The following is an 18,717-nucleotide window of genomic DNA, read 5'->3' on the forward strand; positions in this document are numbered from 1 at the left end:
CGCTTCCGGGGCGGGGGTCGGGGGCACCGCCATGGCGGCGGCGGCGGCGGCCTGGGGGCGGGCGGCAGGTGAGGCGGGACGGAACGGGACGGACGCGACGCTGCGGGCTCCGCTCCGGCCCGGGGAGGGAAGGAGGGAGGCGGCGGGGCAGGGTCTCCACCGCGGGCGGTTTGAGCGGCGCGGCCCGGCCCCTCCGCGGCCTCCCCGTGGGGCTGGGCCGGGGCCGCGTCCCCTCCGCGGGCCCAGCGAGCCCCCGCCGCCTCCCCGCGCAGGGCGGGCGCTCCAGGCCCCCCCGGCTCCTGGTTTATCCGCGCCGCGTACCCGGGGGGAGCCCCGGGAGCTCTCCCCGCCGGGGAAGGCCGCGGCGGTGAGCCGAGGGCGGGAGGAGCCGCTCGGGCCTTTACCAGCGTCAGCCTTGGAGCGGCCAGAAAGCCGGGCAGTGCGGGGGGGTAACGTAGCAAAACCGAGAATCACCTTTACACGCTTTTTTCTAGCCTGGTGTGAGCCTTGCAGCAAAGTGCAGGGGGTGGGGGGTGCGTAGGGACGCCGTCAGCCTCCTCCCTTCCTCGCTGGGCTGGGAAGCTGGCAGGGGGGTTGTCTTGGGAGCAGCCTGGGGGGCTCGGGGGCCCTGGCTTCGCGTCTGCCTTTGGTTTCTGCGCTGGGTGAGCGTGCCCTTGGTGACCTGCAGCTTCTGCAAGTGAGGTGGTTAAGGACCTTTGGGTTTAAAAGGTCTTTAAAATCCCTTGTGTTGGTCGTGCTTTGGCTGGTGGGTGAAAAAGATAACGTTCCTGCAGAGAAGCTGTGCACGGTCTGTCTTTTAAATAAGCAAATTGTTCCAGAAAGTGTATTGTTATCCCCAAGATAACGCAGGGATGAATCCCTGAGCATGTGTTTTTAGGCCTTTGTCTCTTTCTGCTAATTAGCTGTGTGTGCAGGCCCAGCTCCTTTCCAAAAAATGCTGGACCTACGCTCAAAATGTAATTGAAGTTGTAGTAAACCACTTGTTCTTTGAATGTTTGTGTATATTTGTGAATATTTGAATCTTTTGTGTATGGGAACAGTACCACAGCTTCACTGTTTCGGTGCATGTTAGCTCGTGTGTATGTCGCTCTGAAAAGCATGAATATGTTTTTCTAATTCCCACCTTCCCTTGTTGTTACTTGTTTAGCTACGTAGCTCCTCCACTCCTCTTGTCTAGAAGGAAAAGGTGTGTTTGGGATGGCAAAAACCCAGACATGGGAGTATTAAAACCAAATCTGCTGAACCTGCCCTGCTCTTCCAGTTCCCAGTGTTTCACTTGGCATTGCCCTGTCTGCTTGGGAGCTGCAGTGCCAGTGAGTTGCTGGCAATACACCTTGTCTTCCTTCTCTCTTTTTGGAGTGGAAACTTTGTAAGGCTTAGTAGAAGTTGCTGAGAGTCACCTGGTAAATGCTGTAATCGCTCCCCTCCCCTTTTTGGAGGGCCCAGAGGGCTGGAGGGGATCCTTCCAGCAGCATCAGTTTGTGCTCAGAATTAAGAGGGTGCACCACGCGCTCTTCAGGCTACCTGTTCCTGCTCTCTGCCTTTCAGTCGCATTGTTTTCCAAAAGAGGTGGGATGCTCTGAGTGTATCCATATTAAATTGTTGTGTCTAGCTGGAAGTGTCACTTGAAATAAGTGTGTTTGCAGTGGGAGGCCTTTCTCGTGCTCTCTTGCAATGCTGCACACAACTGATCGGTCCTTTGTCTTATCATGTATCTTGTTTTGCTTCCCCCTTTGTCTTTGCCTGTCACGATAAAACTGAACAAAGCTTTAACAGGCAGAAAAATGGTACCACGAAGCTGACCAGCGCCGTGACACTTCAGCATTGCTGTAATGCTGCCTCACCAGGGACCAAAAGCCCAGCATTTGCTGCTTCTTTTTAATTGTTTTTTCCTTCTCTCCCTTTTAGCCTTCTTGCTTTCATCAGCGGTTCGGCACCAGAGTTCCCAGAGCACGTCACTGCCACAAGGGTAATGTCAAATGACTTTCTGCTTTGCTTTTTGCCCCTTGAAATGGTGATTTTCCTTGGTGGGAGTGGGAAGGGCAGCTTGTTTTCCCTTTGGAAAGGAGGCTTCTCTGAGTCCTTTGTCAGTCTGTTGCTTCCCAATAAGTTTTGGACTCTGCCTACCTTTAGTCACCTTTGCCAGAAGGATGCCTCTGTTCATTTGTGAAATTAAGCAGAGGAGTCTAGAGACAGATAATTAGATCCTCCGCTGAGAAAAGGGCTGCCGTATGGGCTCAGCCCGAGGTACACAGCAGAGGAGCTGTTCAAGTCAGGACATTGCAAACTCCTCGACTGCAGAAAGGGCTTGAGCTGACACTCATCTTTTTAGGTACAGGCGGTCTGCTCCTCGGGCAAGGTTCATCTCCTGCCTCCGATATCTGGTAAATACTGAACTTGCACTGCAGTCTTCATAAAATCTGATTAACAGCCCAAGCGCTACAGGACTCTAAGCCAGGAAACTTCAGGCTTCGTTTGTTTCGGTGCTTTGAGAGCTGCTTGGTTGTGTCTTTATTTTGTTTCCTCCGCTGGGATCTCGTGCAGAGGTCCCTGGACAGAGCTGCAGGCTGTGCTGCTGCTTGCTTTAACCAGGAGGGGACACTGCAGAAATAGAGAACTCATGTGAGCAGCATCGGGGAAAAATGGCAAGATTTGCTCGTTCCCTCTGCGCTGCTGAAGGGTGCAGGGGGCTGGCCTCCTCCCGCTGGTCCTCAAGCGTGTGGGAGCACAGTTTGGATCTCTGGCTCTGTGATGCAGAGCCTGGCATTAGTTCTAAGCCCTGCGACAGACCCACGAAGCCTTGGTGCTTGTGGTTATATACTTGCTCGCAAGTGCTTTGAGTTCCTGTTAAATTAAAGCCCTTTGAGAGGCACTGCTGGGCATCACAGAGTAAACTGATGAAACACAACTGCTGTTGTGTTAATTTTGCCTTCTTTCACTAGCATGTAATGTTTTTTCCTGAATATTTTATGCAGTTTGCGAATCCCGTGTTATTTATAGAAAATGTGGATCTCAACACACAGGAAATTCTGAACTTCCCATTCATGATGGAGACGGTATTTACTGGGCAGAACCCTTCTCTTCAAATTTCAGACGCTGATACCTTTCTGGTCACCTCACTGAGATCCAGGGTGAATCTCCCTCCTCTTCAAATCTAAAATTGTCTTTGTGGTATCCTAGATTCTTGCTTAATAAGGGACTATGATCTGATGCCTTTTGGTCATGTGTCCCTTTCTGAGTAAAGGCATTTGGCACATGTCAGGATAATCTCTGAATGCTGCAGGATGGGCTTTGCACCTCCTTTCCCTGCCCCCTGAAACGTGTGCCGCAATTCTGACGAAAGTACTGTCCCTGGTTAAAGTGGTGCTTTTCTCTCCAGTTCTTTGGGAACAAATCGATAGTTTTGTAACTGGCTCTTATGCAGAGATATAAACAGCTGCCTCTGGTCCTCCTTGTTGTTGCTCCTTGTCCTAGAGATCTTGAAAAACAGCTAATTATAAGCAAGTGCCGCTTGCATTTTTTCCGCTCAAACTCACACTGCGAGTTTCACGTAGTGTTTCATATTTGAATTAACACCCTGTGGCACATTTGAGCAGCGTTAATTGTTGTTCAGCTCTTGACATTTTAAACGGGGTTCTCGTGATTTAGTGCTGTCTGCGCCGCTGTCAAGAAAGGCAGCACATGCATGCGAGTACCTGCGGTACCGACTGTACAGGGCTCGAGGCAGTCAGGAATTAGTTCAGTTTTGAGGCAGAGGATCCCTCCCACTGATAATCTTGAGAAAAGCAGAAGGAATCCACCATGACACCTAATGAGAATACGTTGCTGGCTGCTAGGTGAAACACCCCTGGCAGTTTTCAGCCTTTCGTTCTGTATCTATACTGTAGCCTGCTTGCCTTCAGGCCCCCAGTTTATTCGCTAAACTGAAGGTGTCACGCATTATGCCAGCCATATACCATGTTCAGTGAGAGAGCAACATCTAAGTGTAGAAAGTAGAGCGGGCTTCAGGTAAGATGTCTTCTGCACAGAATTTGTCATTCAGGTGCTAGTGCAGTTTGTGGTTGCTCCCATGATTGTATCAGTGCTGAATGATCCTAAAGGGACACGTCGGTGATGCTCAGGAGTCCCCCGGGCTGGTCACCAGGAAGGTCTGCAGGGACTGATGCAACATCTTGAAACAGAGAGGCTCTTGTCTTGGCGGTACAGTTGCAGAGTGTTTGAAGAGAGATGTTATTAAAGCGATTCTCTGCCACAGCAGTGGAAGCTACCCTTTCAAGAAGAATAAGGATTTAATTTGCACCTCTTAGCAAAATATCTTGGTACTCAAAGTCATCGTGAGGAACGATGTGCTTGGCTGGATGGATGTGGGGTGGTGCATGTTCCCGCTCCCTTCTGTGGTCAGCCTGAACCAAGATAGGCATGGGTCTGAGAAGTCTTCTTAGATGCCTCTGCTAGTCCCTCCCCAGTGTGGTGTCGTTGATGACAGGCACGGTAATGGCACAGAAGAGGCTTTTGGGCTAAATGTTTGTGGTGTTAAATGCTGAATTGCACCGGGGGTGCAAGAAGCCGTTATTACTGCCATTCAGGGAATGCAGCTGTAAGTGACAAAGGAAGAGCAGCCTCATAACTCTCCTGTAAAGAACCCAGCTGTGGTCTTAAGGCCCTCTCTAAACTACCCATTTAACAGAGAAGAGCTTCAAAAAATAGAGGGGAAAAAAGGATGCGTGTGAGTCATTCATGTGCAGCGCTGGAGGCTTGTTTAAGAATGCTCATTAGCCCTGCTTCCCCATCAAAGGCACGTTGCCTCCTCCTGGATGCTCCCCGCTATGGGATAACTTCAGAGCTTTGTGTTTGGTGCTGAAGTGGGTTGAGGAGTGTTAACGCGTTCAGCCTCTCAGCTGTGGTGGAGGTAGCTTGTATCTGTACCTGGAAAAGCTTAACAAGGGCCTTTTATCTGAAACTGGGCTGTAAGCAAGGCTGAAGGTAAGTCTCTTTCCGTTGGAGTTGGTGACAAAATTCCAGTCTGTAAAAACAAGGCGGTGGAAAGTCACCAGTGGTTGCTGAGCTTGAGCACCACGAGCACATCCAGCTGCAGATCTCGACATAAGGAACAAGTGATAACCTAGCCTGGGTGAATTTTCAGTTAATTTTCAGTCTGTTTCTTTCTGCACCCTTCCTTTCTTTCAAACTATTTCAGATAACATTCTGAAGTGGGAAGTAAAAAAAAAAAAAAAAAATCCATTTCCCCATACTGAATTTTATGATAGGATGGGAGTAAAGCAAACCAACCACTGAGGCATCTATCCCTTTTTCTTTAAGCTTGCTGCGATTTATGGTGGACCTAAATGATGTTAAGCCCTGGGAGCAGTGACCATGTTTGGTAGAGCATTTGCAGGTTGAACTCAGAAATGAGACCAAGTGTTTTCTGCATGTTTTTGAACAGCCTTCTGATAGGGGCTGCAGCTTCAGCACTTTTGCAGCATTTCTTGTCCTGCTGGAGTACTTTTGCCAGGTGTTGGGAGGAAGGTCTGGGGACTTTGCCGTATCCAGTGTCCTCCATTGGATTAAGTCCTAGGGAAGTAACATGGCTTTTGGCTTGCCTGCTACTCTCTAATGGACCAGAATAGGAAACCTCACCTTGCTCATGAGGTGCTGCGAAGTGAAACGTGATGTGTGGGAAATTGCCTTCTGGCTCAAGGGGCCTTTGGGTCGAGACAAATTAAGTCTCCTGTACAACTTCTGCTCCCCCAGTGGAAAACCACTTTCTACTCCATCTCCAGCTTTTTACCTTTTTCTCCTCCATCTTTTACATCTCTTGACAATATCTGTTTGCTACAAGTGAATCTTACCTTATCATTCACAGACTTGTTGCCAAAACATCCCTGACTTCACCCCCCTGGCCTGAAGTGAAACTTCCAGATCCCGTAGAAGAAGCGAAGTACCATGCAGGTAAAGGTCTCAAGTCTCCTTGTATGCAAAGGCTAGCACTCCAGTATTGCCGTTGGTGGCCTGATTGAGCATAAATAAGTGTCTTCAATGATTGGAGCTAATTTTGTTCTTCACATTTTTGTGTCTCTCTGGCATGTGTTAGTGTCACTGGACTTGTGCTCCAGCTGCTGGTATTGGAGATTTGGGTAGAATGTGAGGTCTCCTTAGTTTATGAGAGCTTTTAACACTCCCAGAGGAATCTTACCTGATGTGATGTGTTGCTTTCTAAAGCATGAAACAAGCCTTTTGGACAGGAGAAAACAATTATTTTTCCTTTAATGGATAAATGAAAGAGCTAAAGCCAGCGTAAGCAGTTGGATGGTGGGCACATCAGAGAGCTGGTGTATTTTAGTGCCTGAAACAGAGCAGTGGAGCCAGTATAAGCAGTTGGATGGTGGGCACATCGCAGAGCCGCAGAGGTGTGACATAAGGCAATGAGCAGCTGGGAGGTGACGCGATGTTAGTGATCGCATTCTTGTCCCCACATCTAGTCAGGACCGCTGAACGCAGCCAGTGGTTCTCCTGAGAGGAGCATGTGGCCCGGGCAGCGGTCAGCCTCACAAGTCAGCGAGTGAAGTGCCCGTAGCTGTTTAGCAGCCATCCTCAGTGCTTGGCCTTACTAGAACATGTCAGTCTTCCACTTGTAAGCAGACACAGATTCCCCTGGCCGGTGGGGATGTGAAAATCAAATACGGAGAAGGCGTATGTGTCCAGCCTCGTACTGCCCAGGTGGGGCTGTCGTCATCCAGACCGTGCTAGGGGTGGTGGTGGGGAAGCCAGCCGTGCTGTTGTGGTTTAACCCGGCAGGCAGCTGAACACCACACAGCTGCTCGCTCACTGCCCCCTCCTCAGCGGGATGGGGGAGAGAATCGATAAAAAAAAAAAAGTAAAATTCCTGGGTTGAGATAAAGACAGTATAATAGGATAGAAAAGGAAGGAATAATAATAATAATATACAAGTGCTGCCCAATGCAATTGCTCCCCACCCGCCGACCGATGCCCAGCCAGTTCCCAGCAGCGATCGCTGCTCCCCGGCCAACCCCCCCAGTTTCTATACTGCCCACGATGCCGTATGGTATGGAACGGCCCTTGGGGCAGTTGGGGTCAGCTGGCCTGGCTGTGCCCCCTCCCAGCTCCTTGTGCCCCTGGCAGAGCAGGGGAAGCTGCAAAGTCCTTGCCTGGCATGAGCAGTGCTGAGCAACAACGAAACCATCAGCGTGTTATCAGCGTTATTCTCCTACTAAATCCAAAACGCAGCACTGTGCCTGCTACTAGGAAGAAAATTAACTCTATCCCAGCTGAAACCAGGACACATGTATGGGATGTTTCTCAGAACTAGGCAGGAATGAGCTCCAGTGGGTGAATTTCTTTTACGGTTGCTGCGATGGTGGCAATTGGCAGTTGTGCGCTCATGCAGGCAATGAGCTCCTGTGTTTATTAACGGGCAGCCTTACTGTCTCGCTGCAGTAGCCTCTGGGACATCTGGGAAAGGCACCTGACTTCTCTGCTTTAGATGGGAGAGGCGCAGGAAGCAAAGGAGGGGAGTTCTTTTGCAAGGAGAGAGTGTGAGGAGAAGCCAAGTTGTGTCCACCCTTTTGCAGATAGTCTCCCGTCATCTGGCTGGTGTGTGTCAATAACTGCGTGAGTGATGTGCTTTGCAGAGAGCCTCCTGCTCCAGGTCTCTGCTCTGGCTGTTTTTCATCCTGCTTTTCATCTCCTCTGTGCTCCTGGGATTGCTCAAGTGACAGATGAGTGTTCTGTCCCTGAGTGTGATTTGACCCAGTAGTGAACCGTAAACCGCTCGGTTTGATTTGCTGAAGCCCTGCGGTGACCAGGGTCCCATGTCCCCCTGACTGATTCACATGGGATCCTCGGGACCGCTGTGATTTCCGTGCCTTGTAACCTCCTACTGTTTATGAGCTTGCATCATTATCTCCTGGCTGTGCTTATCCAAAGCAAATAACAGCAAGAGCATTTGAATTCTGCCGTCTGTTTTCCTGCTGGCTCTGGAAACAGCCATGGATACTTTAGGAAGGGTTGCTCCACATGGTGCTGAGATACAAACCACACTAACAAGCAAATGGTAACATCACTTGATGTTTCCTGTCACTAGAGGTGTTTGGAAGAGTTATCAACAACTTCAGAGCCCAAGTACAGTGAAGAAAATGTACCTTTTTAGGTTACAAAAAGATGAGAAAGCCCCATGGGTAGATAGTTGAAATTTGACAAGGAAATAACCCTTGTTAGAGCATGACTCTGCATGGTTTTTTTGCTAAGAGAAAATTGTAGGCCAGCATTTTGAAATTTTGGGTTTGAAATGTTGCCCGCAGGACTACTGATATACCTAGATCAGCAGTTTAGAGCTGGAAGAAATTTATTTTCCCGTTGTGCCATTGAGGGCACAGCAAAGAGAAGGGGTTGTGTTTTTTCTCTGGACTTGTTGTAGTTGACCACTAGCAACTACTGCCTTGCAAATAATTTCTGTTCTTACCTCTGCCTTTAATAGTTTGCATCTGCTGGGGTGAAGCTTGGACGCTCTCAGTGTGTTCCTGTAAGGGCTGGGTTTGGTTTGACTGGCTGCTAAATTCCTGTCTGTCCCAAGTGGATGTTGTTTTGTTTACATTCCAAGAAAAAAATGATTCAGCCACTTTTGAGGACAATGCAGAAAATCTATTTTTCCAGTTACAGAAAAGCTGCTCTTTTTCTGAACAGCTCAAGAGGGTGGAAAGCTGCTATTTGGCAGTGGAATGGCACTCACTAAGCAATACTTTTTGATGTTCCCATAAAAATTGGTTTTGGCTTCACCGCACAGGAAGCTGATCACAGAAAATGGAGTTTGTTCACATGATTTGTACTGCTCCTGGCACCTGCTCTGTGTGCATGTGCATATGGAAAGAGATTTTCTGGAAAAGCGTGAGGGAAAGGTCTCTCTTGTCTTTGCTGCAGGTACAAGTTCTTAGGCCAGGCTTTGTTAGTATGCTGGAGCTCTTTTTCCTGTGTACTTTGACAAACTCTTCCTGATGTTCCTGCGTGCCTTACGCAGTATTCAGAGTCCTGGGCCTTCTGCGTATTACTTGGAAATTGAGGGGAGCTCCCCTCCAAATGCATGGACAAGCGCTCTTTTCTGGAACGCTTTGTCTGAATACGGTGCGTTTTAGGATGCCTAAGAAATAGGCTGAGAAGTCAAGTCTTAGATTAGCTGCACAGTATATATGTTAGGTGTTTACTTATGCACGGGACTGCCAGCAACTAAAATACAAATAGGTCATTAAGTTTACGAAAGGGAGGCTCACGCCCTGTAGGAAACAACATTGCTGTTGATCCTTGCTTAAAGGTTCCCAGAAATAAGAGTTTTGGTGGGAGAGCAGTGCGGCTGAATTAGTTTTGAACAGTTCTTCGCACCTTGCTGGGTTTTCTGCACTGACTCCTTCCCTGCTGTTTGCCAACAGAAGTGGTACAAAAGGTGAACAAGATGATCGCAACGGGGCAGTACGGAAGGCTCTTTGCTGTGGTCCACTTTGCCAGCAAGCAGTGGAAAATAACCAGTGAAGACTTGATTATGATGGACAATGTCCTGGAGGCTGAATGCGGAGACCGAATCCGGATGGAAAAGGTAACGTGCCATGCTGTGTAATGGGGCCAGAGCATATTGCCTGTGGACATTCCTTGAGGCAAAACCCATAACCAGTTTTTAAAAACACATCCTGAAGAGCTGCTGTTGGATCTCCCGTTCTTACTCCAGCTATTTGCTTTGCCTTAGTTTTGTTCCAATTTCAGTTACTCTGTTAGTGATAATATTACTGTCATTTCTGTTGAACAGGGTTGGAATGAGTTGTGCCAGACTGTGTTAGGAGACGGATTTTTGTTGTACTAACTTCATCCAAAAAAAGAAAATTACAGTTTTTGTTTCTAGAGACGGCAGCTAAAGACTGTGTTTACCTTGAGACTCCAACACCCAAAATACTTGCAGTACTCCCAGAGGGACTGTCGCTGCTCAGTGCTTTGCAAGATCCTTATCACGCCGAGTGTGTTGGGTGGAGGGAGAGGGATGGTGTGTGTAGGGGAGAATTGCCAAGACGCAATTCAATATCTTTATTCGTAGCCTTGGTTAACTAGTAGGAACTTGTAGAGGCTCACTAATCCAAATCTTAAATGAAAGATTATGAAGTGGGATTCTGTTGGCTTAATCTTAATGTTGGTTGTTCGAGCCAAGCAAGCAGTTGAGGAGAGCCGGGCAGTGTTTCTACTCATCCATTGCTTTGCAGTCCAGTTTTGAGGCAGCTTTTTAGGCATGCCTTCAGCTGTGTCCTGCATCCTTGTATACAACAAGAAGAGTGATTTGCATGGAGCAGCCAGCTAGGAATGCAGAGGTCTAGATGGGAGTGAAGAAGGTGAAGAACTTGCGTAACCACCATAACCCTCTGGGGATTTCACTGGCAAGTAAAACAAAAGTCAGAACATCTTGTGACCATTTTATGTTGCTTTTAACTGCTGCCATACGGTTAGTGTGGGGAGGGAGGCAGTCTGTGAGAAATGCTGCCTCTTCTCATGATATCCTCTCTGTTATCCTGCCTGGTCCTTTAGACAGGCAAGTGGTTGAAATGCTCTGAAACAAGAGGGCTAGTCCCTGGGGTGGTGAATCCCCCGCAGATGCTCATTTCTTTATTGCCCATCTTGAGGCCTCATGGAGGAAAATGAGGAAAGTGTTTCTCTACTGGGATATGTAGCAACTGCTATAAAAATCCAGTGATTTTAGGAGCTGCCATTCATTCAGATCCCGCACAAGGCATATTATTCTTCTTCCCTGTATTGCTTTTCATATCTTTTACAACTGTTGGTGAGCCAGAACAGAAAGGCTCAGTGTGTTCTGATCAACGCGAAAGATACTTCTAAAGCATGTTTTAGTAGGATAAGCTCTCCTGGAAGACTGTTTAGTGAATCTGTTCCTTGCCTGTTAGCTGTCTTTTCCCAATATCCCTCTCTAGTAACAGTGTCGGGTTTGAAATGTGTAAAGTCCTATTTTTAAGCACTTTGACTCCTTTACGGTGACTGTAGAATTTGGAAGATATTGCTTGCGTTTCTACTGGGACAATGAACCAGTGATACATGCCTGATTTATTTTCCATAGGTTTTGCTGGTTGGTGCTGACGACTTCACGCTTATTGGAAGGCCGCTCCTGGGGTAAGATGTCTCATACAGGAATTATCTTCAAGACAGTTACTGGACTTAATTGTAGCTTCAGGGCTCCTGCAGTCCCTGAAACTAAAGAGAAACCTGGGTTTATGAGCCCTAGCTTTTTTCCCAGCCCTGTGGCTTTTGAAAGAATCCCCAGTAAAAGCAGCTCATCAGCCTCTGCTGACTCCAGCCATTGCCACAGTGCCAGGGTAGAGCAGCGGTACCCATTTCTAAGGTAACTGTAGGATATTCACCTCTTGGGTTGGATCTTTTTTTCATGGTATAAGCCTTGCACAAACTAGCAGTAAATCTTGCTCTTCAACATCATTACTCCCTTACCCTAATTTCAGCGATAGTCATCTTGGACTAACCCAGAAGTCCTTTCCCATCCCTTAATCCCTTAATTTGACTTGGGTTTTTTAACCCATTTCCTTTTGCCCTTGTCTTGACCCAGCAGGCCTTAATTTTAGAGTTCCTAATTTTCCCTTCCTCCTAGTCACATAGCCCAGCAATCACAGAACTGGGGAGAAGGTGTTGACCCCCTTGGCACCACCTCCAGCCCAGTGCTGTAGGACTTGCTATACAAACTGGCAGAACACCTGGTTCTTCAGCCTTTTCTTTACCAAAAGAAAAGTGGTGCGTGGACCAGGTGTTATTGCTCAGCTCTTAGCACTAGCCAGAAGCAGAGTCATGAACTGTTGTTTTCCCCAGGACAAGAGGTTTTAGTGGTAAAACACAAGTCAAGATAGGGTGGAGTGCGGGTGCTCAAAGTATCTGGAAGCCCTGGCTGTGGTCTGGTTGCAGGCTAACCTGCATGTTTACGTCTTAGCTTGAGCTGCAGCAGCTTTGGCAGACGATAGTCAGATAAGGAGGAACTTGTACATCTGCGAATTATTTCTTGGTGGCTTGTAGATTCAGGTTAGAAATACCACATGGTTTCAGATTGGTTTCACTTCAGAGTGCTTGCTGTGGTACCAGGGGGCTGTTGGTATTTAAGAGTTACTTGTAACGTGTTTGTACAGTTGATAACATACTTCAGTTGCACTGGTGGTAACTGCCTCGGGTTCCCTGTGCTAGACAGGATTTTGAGGGCTGCCAGTCCTTTTAACAGTACTGCAAATAGATCTGGAATAGCAGATTGTCGGGAGTCTTTGAATTATTGCCAGATATTGCACTTGTGGAAGATGTTAGGAAGGGGAGTCTCATTATTAGGACTAGAAATGTCATCTTGCAGAAATTCGAACAGGAGCCCAAGTTCTGCAGACAGGGATATGCCATGTCAGGCAGTTTAGGGGCACCATCCTTCACCTGGCTCTCTCGGCTAGTGGCCCTGGGGCGGTTCTCTGCAACTCGCAGCTCGTGTGCTGGGCTTGGCACGTGGCCCGAGACCCAGGAGCTCTGGGACAGGAAGAAAAATAGCTGTTAGGTTCCTGCAAGTGCTCTAAGCATGTGGAAAGCGGTGTCAGCTGCTTGAAGCAGACCAAACTGCACATCTGCCAGTGTTAGCTTGAACTCCAGTAACTTTGGCAGAGGCGGATGAGTGGGAGGAAGAGGAGGCTGACCAGGCAGAATGAAAGGCTGGTGGGGAGGTGCCATCCTCCCTCCGAGCTGTGGGGAAACCTCCCGAGTCCCTGGCTCTCCGATATGGACTGAGGAAAAGGAAAACAGAACCCAGCATGGCACAGGCAACGTGGACTGCAGTTCTTTCACATAGTCCCCAGTTGTGCCTAAACCACAAACATTTTGGAGGGGAGATAAGAGGTTGGATGCAAAGAAAGGCAGGTTTGTTTTTCTGTTGTTTTAAAAATAAACACATCAGTGAATGCTTGCACCAGTGTCTGTGCAAGACAGTTCATTACAGCTGCACTCCCTGTTCAAACTTGGAGGCGGGTAGGAACTTGTCCTGTTTTGGACAGATGGTCATGTTATAATTTTCTGTAGCAGTCGGATACCTCCCAAGATGACACTCCTCTAAAGCCTTAAAAAAACAACAGCGCAACAAAACATATCTGCGTGGCAGAGGCTATTCTGGAAACTTCTAGCTGGCTTCTGCTCTGGAATCTGTTGGGTTTCGTGTTTGTTCAAGTAACTTGCTGTCTGGTCGATTGGCACAAGGGTATCAAGCAGTATGCAGCTGTACTTTCTTTAGCTGTATAATGCAGAAATTGTTGTGCACTTTTAAAGCTGTGATTAGAAGCGAGCATAACCTTGGGCAGGTTTGCATTTCAGGCCATCAGCTGAGTGCCCTCAGCTATTTTAGACCTGGGTGAAATGAATGGTGCCTCTATGAGAAAGTTTAGCTTATTTCTAGACAAAGTACAGCTGATGGGAATTTTTTCCTCTAGATGAACCCTGCTCTTTCTCCTGCTACCTGCCCATTTTGGCAGTGGCTTCAGTGGAAATGACAAAGGGCCTTGGACCTGTTTGTCTCCCAGACAGCCAGGCTGGGATTCAGTTACCTTCTGCAGGGAGCGAGCGAGCTTGTCAGTTGAAATTATTACCTCTAAGAGTTAGGATCCTTTGAGTTTGTAGGTTGCCTGGATCTTTTTCACTGCTTAATGACAATAGTTTTCAGCCCAACCTAGATCTATGAGATTTCAGTGTGAATTTTTCTTGCCTCCTGCAAAAATCTGACGGATGTGCTTTGTCATGAAGCAGTTTGCTGCTGAAAGCAGCAGGCCTGACTGTCTGTCAGGCTCTGGGAAATGTGTGACCCCCTCTTTATTTTTATGGACATTCCAGTCATACCCAAAACATTCGATAAAGATTTTTTTTTTTTCCTTGTGCTCTATTTTGCTGAGAACTTTTCTGTTCATATGCACTTCACCAACAAGTTGGTTTCTGCTGTGCTTCAGCCTTTCAACCAGCAGGTCCCAGTGCTTTGTCCAACAGAGGAGGACTTACCAGGGCTTGTTGGCCTTGAACTTCGACTTGCAGAGTGAAGCTACGCTTGGATACTCAACTACGTCTCAACAATACCCATAAGATTTGCTTGAAAGCATGTCAACATCTGTGAGCGATGTGGGGGGGACACTTATCTACAGATCTGTGTCAACGTTTCTCCTTTTGGCTGGATACTGCTCAAGGCCTAGGACAGCTAGCGTGGTCCAGTGGTGAGAGCTGTGTCAGATTTAGCTTGGCTGTGCTACTGCAAACCCTGGCTCTCCTGAGAGCAGCACAGAGATTTCAGTGACCGGGTCGCTTTATCTGGCCTGGCCGCTTTCCAGTTCTCCCATGTGATCATCGTTAGTGAGTTGCTTACATGCCTTTACAGTCCAGGCCTGTGAGAAGCCAGTGGGCGTTTAGCTTTCCTGTTGCCTTCAGTGGGCAGGAATTAGACCCAGCAAGTGTACCTCCCTAATTATAGTGGGGAAAACACGGCCAGCACCCGGAGTGTGGTTCATTTGTTGGTTTCTTTCCGAGTGTTGCAAAGCTTGCTGTGTATTTCAGTAGTGCTGTTGGGTCCTATCACTGGGCTGAATCTGGATAACAGCCTTTAGCCGGGATGTCAGGGTCACCCAGTGGTCTCTTAAAATCTAGATTATTTTACGTCTGTTTTCCTCTGGGCTAGTCACTCAACGCATATATATCAGTTTTCTCCTCTGGCTGTCCTCCCCTCCTCCCTCAAGGAGTCACTCTCTCTTACATTTACCCTCTGGGGTGTAATATATGAGGGAGATGGTAAATGTCTCAAAGCCTTTGGCCTCCTAGTGACCTTGCTGGAAGAGTTAGGCTAGATGGGCTTGCCCCGTCTACCCCCCTTAAGTGCAGACAGAGTCGTTTGTCAGGAAAATGTTCTTTAAATGTCTTCCGGCAGCAAAGTGAGCATGCTAATCAGTTTTTAATGGTATTCTGCAGTGGTGCTGCGTGAAAGAGTGTCTCTTCCTCCTCCATTGTGGCTGTTGATTAAAACCACGATCTCCAAAGCTTTCGTCTGGCTCTTGTCTGGAGGCACTTATCTCCCCAGAGAGGAGTTGTTGTGCAGACAGGTAGCTGGTCCTCCAGCATGTGCTTCAGACCACCTCGTTTTCCAGCTCTGGCGCTTTTCAGATAGCAGCTAGAAATCCCAGCACTCTTTTTCTAACTTCAGCGGGACTTCTTCTCTCGGAGCTCTGCAGAATCCCTGGGTGGGCAGGAGGTGTGTTTGCATGTGTTGGTAAGGTAACGTAGAGGGATGAATTACTCTGATTTTTACTCACCTGTGAAGGAAGTACAGGACATATTCTTCTCTTCATCTCCATCCTCGGGGAGAGAGGATGTTTACTTGCTGAGAATTTCCATGTGTAGAAATGAGATCTAGAAATAATTTGAGTCTGAGTGGTCTCACTGCTCAACCTGAACTCCCCCAGCTGCGGCATGGGGAGCAGTACATGACATCCTCAGTGAGTCCCTGTCTTCTCTTCCAATTTGGGGTAAACAAGCAGGACAGACCAAGAGTGGGAGACAGAAGAGAGGCGTATGGGAGGAAAGTGACTTGCTCCAGCAGCCAATTAGCTGTGCTTCCTGCTAGAAACAGTGGGCCAAATCTCTTTTCACTGAGCCTTTGCCAGGACTTATGCAGGTGAGCAAGGTGAGAAGACTCTTCCAGCTGTCTGTAATGCTTTATAGAAGGAGGAAGGATTTCCGCGTTGACCAGCATAGCCCAGGAGAAGGAGCCACGGGTGGGTTTAACCTGTACCGTAAGCAAAGTAGGACACATGAGATCATGTGAACATGCCAGGGGAATTTATCTTACTGTAATCCTACAAGTTCCTGCAGGTTCGTCTTACTGCTGCCTCCGTAGCTGTTTCTGATCTTATCCCTCACCTGACAGAGAGGTATTGCCCTGCAAACTGTCACATCACTTGGCTGATCCACATACAGCACCTTGAGGATTTTGGTTCTGCACTGTGAAGCCAACAACCTGACAGATTTCCCTCCTTCCATGGTGACTTTGTAGTTTCTGTGGATCTAGGCTCTGTAAGGCTGGATGGGTTATCTGTGTGTCGCGTTTCCCCAGAAACCTGCTCATCGATAGGAGGAGAATGTAAATAATTAAAAAGTGATACTTTTAAAATTTGTTTTTAAGGAAAGATCTCGTCCGTGTGGAGGCTACTGTGATTGAAAAGACAGAGTCATGGCCAAAAATCAACATGCGCTTTCGGAAGAGGCACAACTATCAAAAGAAGAAAAGTAAGATGGAAAGAATACCAAGCTTCCTTCCCTGATGTTTTGTTGCTGGATCTGGGAGGGGGAGGTATCGTGATGCAAGGGCAGTGCCTGGGGGGGGAGGTTCATTTGCCATAGAATCATAGAATAGTTCAGGTTGGAAAAGACCTTTAAGATCATCCAGTCCAACCACTAACCTAACACTACCAAGTCCACCACTAAACCAATTAAGGGAAGAGTAGTAATTTCATGTTTTGCACATCTATTGTTCAGCAATAACTACATGACTTTTACTCCAAACAAGCAAGGTAACAAGGTAGCTTATCCTCTGCAGCTCCGTCTTCAGTGCTAAAGGCTTCTGTTGAAGGGTAGCCTCAGCATACTGCAAACACGGAATTCAAGTATGCTGGAGAGAAGTATAACTTGGGAGTGTTCACTCAACCAAATATCCCAGGACCCCTCGCGGCACAGCACCCCTTTCCTAGCCCCCTGCCCCAGCTGCATGCCCACTGTGTTCAGAGCACAGTGACTTAATATGCCCTTGGTCCAGCACCCTTTTTTAGACAGCCTTGCAAAAGACCTTGCTGAAAAAAAAAAATATCCTGGGCAGAAAAGCAATCTTGTTCTCCTTCCAAAGCCTTTAAATATTGGATATGTAATCACAGATACTATCAAGTCTTAACAGTATCCTGTGGCAGGCTTTTTCATTACCAAATGACTGCCCCTTCTCAGATATGACTGAGAGAGAGAAAAATTATGCCCCTTTTTTTATGTAACGGATGCTAAAACCTTGACCAGGCTGACAGAGTCCCCCGGGAGCTCTGCCTAGACCTCTTGCTCATGCCATGCCCGTGGTATGCAGCCGGCCTGCCAACGTGGCAGCATCTGCTAGCACACCCCCTCCTAGAAGCCATCAGGCCTCGGCATGCCTTAGACTAACGCAGCTCAGCCAGCGGGAGCCTTCGGAAAGGTACGCAACGGTTTTGTGCTGTCATCTGACCTTTTTTTTTTTGCTCTTTTCATTCTTTTTCAGTCATCGTGAACCCACAGACTGTCCTTCGGATAAACACCATAGAAATTTTCCCCTGTTTGTCATGATTGATCGGGTGTTGTGTGGCTTAGGTTTATTATTGCTTTAGGCAATTATGGAAATAAAACTGCCTTGTCATTGGAAAGTTCTGGACTTCTTGCTGTTGTTGGAAATGGAAATCTATATGTACTTTCTTTTTAAAAAAGCAAAATGAAATATTTTTTTAAACTATTACTTCAGCCTTGATGGTGTTTATTTGTCAGGAGTTTTAAACAGCGCAGGATCCGTAGCTAGCTGTCAAGCTGTTTCATGCCAGCTGGGCCTACCTTTGCCTGCACACCTCTCTATGTACTTTAGGAATTCAGGCTCTCAGCTGTGTCTTAAAAATACCTTGGGCTTCACCGGCTGTGGAAGCAAAGGGCCATCCGCCTCCCCCGTGCCAGAGGTGAGGCTCGGAGCCTGGAAGGCAGGATCTGTGTGTATAATTAGTCAATTTAAAGAGCCTGGAGCCGTGCTTAGTTATTCGTGTCCTTGCAAGTTTCCCTGCCCGGGGACTGTGAGTGCACTTAAGGCTAGCAGAGAGGCCGGCGTGTTTGGGTGAGCTGATTTGCCCTGCGGAAACACTCATTGCTCTCCACAGGCTGCAGTTACATCGCTGTAAATAGGTGAGGTGTTTTTAAGAGTGCTAAGTGTAATTTTGCCCCCCTGCCCCTTTTCCTCTCCTGGCAAAAGCCCTGCTGCTCTGTTCGTATGATTCCTGGCATTGTATGGCTTCAAGGAATATCCTGGGGTACAGTGTGGCCCACAGCAAACACGGGACTGAAGAGAACAGTGAAACAAGATGACTGCAGGATCCCAAATCTACTCCCAGGTCATATTAAGTGGTGCAAATCCTTCTTAAAGATTAGCAACAGGAGCGGCAACTGAGAAATCGCCCTCTTAAAGGTGAGCCAAAGAGCCTATTGCATAGCAATAAATTGTCTGTGTGTACAATACCATCAAAATAACAGATACCAGGGGCTTGGGAGTGATTTCATGCCTATTTCACAGACTTGGTGCTTGACCTACTGCGTAAATTTTCATGTCTAGATCTCAATATTTTCTCTCCGCTTTGTCTGCAAGTCGAGCGCTGTCACGTACTGAGCAGCACGTGGAAGGCCAGATCCAGCAGGCTTATTCAGCCAAGGCCTGCATGTGTTTCTGGACTGTAATAAGAACCGGGGAGAGTTTCCTAAAGCTTTCAGCAGGCTCTCAGGGTAGCTGTCAGATTCCCTACAGCTACCATGAGAAGTGATAAGTGGGCCCTGCTCACCTTGTCACTTCCCTAGGGAATACCTTGCTTCAAACGAGTCAGG

At 47.8% G+C, this 18,717-nt stretch overlaps 1 protein-coding gene across 3 annotated transcripts; it reads left to right on the forward strand.

The window, feature by feature from the left end:
• Positions 1–31: 31 nt before the first annotated feature.
• On the forward strand, positions 32–17,596 carry MRPL21 (mitochondrial ribosomal protein L21). Of its 3 annotated transcripts, XM_075711911.1 has the most exons (7): positions 32–68; positions 1,930–1,990; positions 5,885–5,970; positions 9,459–9,622; positions 11,138–11,190; positions 16,253–16,356; positions 17,366–17,596. In XM_075711911.1, exons 1-7 carry the CDS (start codon positions 32–34, stop codon positions 17,428–17,430), a joined length of 570 nt encoding a protein of 189 aa, XP_075568026.1. In that variant the 3' UTR covers positions 17,431–17,596. The 3 variants fall into 3 exon arrangements, with proteins under 3 accessions (XP_075568026.1, XP_075568027.1, XP_075568028.1); XM_075711912.1 differs by lacking the exons at positions 32–68; positions 5,885–5,970 and adding an exon at positions 1,172–1,334; XM_075711913.1 differs by lacking the exons at positions 32–68; positions 1,930–1,990; positions 5,885–5,970 and adding an exon at positions 7,624–7,650.
• The last annotated feature ends 1,121 nt before the right edge of the window (positions 17,597–18,717 follow it).

Source organism: Pelecanus crispus, chromosome 6 (genome assembly GCF_030463565.1).
Source record: "Pelecanus crispus isolate bPelCri1 chromosome 6, bPelCri1.pri, whole genome shotgun sequence".
Lineage (NCBI taxonomy): Eukaryota > Metazoa > Chordata > Aves > Pelecaniformes > Pelecanidae > Pelecanus > Pelecanus crispus.